The sequence below is a fragment of the Diaphorina citri genome, unplaced genomic scaffold, assembly GCF_000475195.1.
Source record: "Diaphorina citri unplaced genomic scaffold, Diaci psyllid genome assembly version 1.1 scaffold1111, whole genome shotgun sequence".
Taxonomy (NCBI): domain Eukaryota; kingdom Metazoa; phylum Arthropoda; class Insecta; order Hemiptera; family Psyllidae; genus Diaphorina; species Diaphorina citri.
Genome location: NW_007378540.1, coordinates 24562 through 28456, shown reverse-complemented (window position 1 = coordinate 28456; position 3895 = coordinate 24562). Strand labels below are relative to the sequence as shown.

Genomic DNA, 3895 nt, shown 5'->3' with positions numbered 1-3895 from the left:
AAGGGATAGAAAGAGAGAGAGAAATAGGGAGAGGAGAAAAAGATAGGGGAAAGAACAAAACAAATGTTCAAAAGTAGGTATTGAAGACCCCAAAAAAGGGGAAGGGACGGAGAGAAGGAAGGAGAGAGAGAGGAAAGAGAGAGAGAAGAGAGAGGAGAGAGGAAAGAGAGAGAAGAGAGAGGAAAGAGAGAAGAGAGGAGAGAGAGGAAAGAGAGAGAGAGAAGAGAGAGGAAAGAGAGAGAGAGAGAAGAGAGGAGAGAAAGGAGAGAGAGAGAGGAAAGAGAGAGAGAGAAGAGAGAGGAAAGAGAAGAGAGAGGAAAGAGAGAGAGAGAGAGGAAAGAGAGAGAGAGAGGAGAGAGAGAGAGAAAGAGAGAGAGAGAGAAAACTGAAGGAGGGATAAAGAGGGAGGAAAAGAGTACTAAAGAAACTGTAAAAAATGTTCAAAACTACGTATCTCTATCACCCGACAGTAGAGAGATTAGTACGAACTTTCTGTGGGAAAAGCTTTTCAAGTCTGAGTGGGGATTATGTTAGCCAGCATTTTCATTGTAACGTTTATGATAAAGCTGTTGTCATGGCAACAAATCCTTCTTTCTCTTTGAGGGTATCTCCTTTTCTGTTCTCTTAGTAAGCTGTTGTCATGGCAACAAATCCTTCTTTCTCTTTGAGGGTATCTCCTTTTCTGTTCTCTTAGTAAGCTGTTGTCATGGCAACATATCCTTCTTTCTCTTTGAGGGTGTCTCATTGTAACGTTTATGATAAAGCTGTTGTCATGGCAACAAATCCTTCTTTCTCTTTGAGGGTATCTCCTTTTCTGTTTATATACCTTGTTTATCCTGCTCGAATGAGACTAAAAAGTCCCTTTACCCCAGCAGTCTAAACAAGGTCTCGTATATTTTATGGGTTTAATATTGTACAATTCTTAGTTATTAATATAGACCTTGCTTAATTTGTTTTTTTTCCAAAAAAAAAAAAAAAAAAAAAAACAATAATGATAATAATAATAAATATAAAAAATAACTCGTATGTACAGGGTGACCAAATCAATAGACAACAAAAAATATGGTAAACTCACTTACCTGAGAGGACAATAGGACATGAGTGAGGACACCCAGGGACCACCAGTCTACGGCATGACTGTAGTACTCGGCCAGACCAATCTCTGGAGCTGAAATTCAAATAGAATCGTCTGTTAAACAGGAGGGCGTGGGTTCGATTCCAGCCGAGGTATGGAATTTAAGCCTCATTTATTTGGGAATTCGACCACATATTAACGGAGCTATAAAAGCAACCTCCGTGGCCGAGTGGGTATCACACTAGGCTTGCACGCAGGAGGCCCGGTTTTATTCCCGGCGAGGCCGAGGTTTTTTCGGGGCCCGCGACCTAGCGCTTACAAGGCAGACGCGCTACCTTTTAAGCTAACTAGGCTGGCTATACCAAGAACTTGCCATTCAGAAGGTTCCGGGTTCGATTTGGCATCGTCAAAAATTGTACTCTTTTTTCGATTGTAAATATTCAAAGGAAAAGCACAGGTCCTCATAATGGTTGACTGTAGTTCAGGATGGGCCAAGTAATACTGGCCTGAGACTATCAACCCCCTTCAGTGCAGCTACACCGCTACAACAACAAAGTTGGCACAGCATTCCAACAGAATGCAGCCAGCTCTCTCCTTGTCTCCCTGTAGGAGAGTCCTTGGGTAGTTTTCAGAACAGGATATTCCCAAATATCCTGTTCTGCAGCTCAAAAAAAATGTTCAAAACCTGATCCTGAAAGCTTGAGTGTAGTATAGTTTTGTGGAATGTCATCATTAAATCACCGAGCAAGTCTCTTCTTCTTCTCTCCTTGTAGTTACATAAAAAATAAAATTATATCAAATACAGTGCTTGATATTAGTAGAAGGGGACTACATTATCCAAATTTCTACTCACCTGTTTGATAGGCAGTGAAAATCTTTTGCGGCTGCTATTTGACCAGTCAGATTTTTCAACACTATGGGTGGTATTGTTCCCCATTTGTGTCCACGTTCAGGTTAAATATCGAGTTGGATTTTTTTTTTTTTTTTTTTTTTTTTTTTTTTTTTTTTTTTTCGGGGCCCGCGACCTAGCGCTTACAAGGCAGACGCGCTACCTTATAAGCTAACTAGGCTGGCTATACCAAGAACTTGTCATTCAGAAGGTTCCGGGTTCGATTTGGCATCGACAAAAATTTGTACTCGTTTTTCAATTGTAAGTAAATATTTCAATCGAGTTGGACATCATTAATCAATCACAGATGAGATAAAACTGATAAACTGATAAAAAGGAGAGACAGCAGATTACCTTGAAAAAAAATTGGGCAACTGTTCAAAATATTTTTAAAATTTACCCGCTCAAAAATTTCGACATTTTTAAAATACGGACTGCAAACGGAATCAGCTGTTTTGTGATAAGATCAAGGTCACCATTTTCAACCAATCAGAAATCACGCAGCTTCGCAGCTATCACGAAGATGGAAAATGCAAAAGATTTAAAGATCTGTGAACTAAACGCGAAAAACACGAATTTTCCGCATTAATTTTAATTAAAATTAATTTTGATTAGACAGATCAGTGTTATCATGTAATAAAACGTTCATCCTAATCTTCGAGTTGGACATCATTAATCAATCACAGATGAGATAAAACTGATAAACTGATAAAAAGGAGAGACAGCAGATTACCTTGAAAAAAAAATTGGGCAACTGTTCGAAAATTCGAAATATTTTTAAAATTTACCCGCTCAAAAATTTCGACATTTTTAAAATACGGACTGCAAACAGAATCAGCTGTTTTGTGATAAGATCAAGGTCACCATTTTCAACCAATCAGAAATCACGCAGCTTCGCAGCTATCACGAAGATGGAAAATGCAAAAGATTTAAAGATCTGTGAACTAAACGCGAAAAACACGAATTTTCCGCATTAATTTTAATTAAAATTAATTTTGATTAGACAGATCAGTGTTATCATGTAATAAAACGTTCATCCTAATCTCTGGTTACTTTTGTGTGTTTGCAATTGCGGAAAAGTGTTTCTCCTGGTTAAAAATTGATTGAGAGACGTACACACATCTCAACATTCCCAGCAACACAGCATCTAAATTTGGATATCTTTGGCTGGAAATGAAGTGATTAATGTTAGTTGAAACACAAATAATTAGGGTTGTTCTCTATAGACGGCATCAACTAATCGTATGTCGTGATAGGGACATTAAAAATTATTCCAGAGGCAAAGTAGAGACTCACGAGACATAAGTTGTATGACTTGGTTTGAACTACTTTGATCACTCTTGCCCGAGGCCCACCATCATGGAGATAGTTGGTGACTATGAGTATTCGACCAAAGATATCCTGGGCGGGGTCAAAGTTTTTTTTTTTTTTTGATCCGTGCTTGGAGTTTGGGGTACACTCAGCCACGTGAGAACAACTGAGTAGCTACTTTAATCGAGTAGCAACCAGTGGTGGCATTACCAGTGTAAAAAGATTATTGAAATATGGAAATTGACTGCAAAGGAGCTTAGTAATGCTGTGATATCCACAAAAGTTGTGAAAAAGCTCTGCTTAACCTCAAAGAATTTGAAATTTGATTTTGATTTTTTTTTTTTTTAATCTTAAACCTTACTTACATCAAAATGGTCCACATTGACAGATCCTTGGATGCTGAATTCAGGCAGGAATAAGGATTCAATTTGAGGAACAGGCCAAGCTGTCCTGGCAGCTTTGTATGGATTGTTCAGAGTGGACTCTTGCCATCTGAAAAGGAGGGAATAAATAGGTCATATTATTATCATTATGTGGAGATTTACAAAAGTATGTAAGTAGGTATATTTTTTGAACTTGAGCCACCAACCTCCAGATAAAAAGGAAAGTAAAAAAGTCCA

General features: G+C 38.2%; 1 protein-coding gene across 1 annotated transcript in view; it reads left to right on the top strand.

The window, feature by feature from the left end:
* Window positions 1-2901: 2901 nt before the first annotated feature.
* LOC103514260 (serine/threonine-protein kinase ULK1) overlaps window positions 2902-3895 on the top strand; it is a gene marked incomplete in the record, with an annotated part of 21665 nt that continues 20671 nt past the window's right edge. The window contains 1 exon segment of the mRNA XM_026827289.1: window positions 2902-3370. Within this exon segment, the coding sequence (XP_026683090.1) occupies window positions 3324-3370 (47 nt within the window).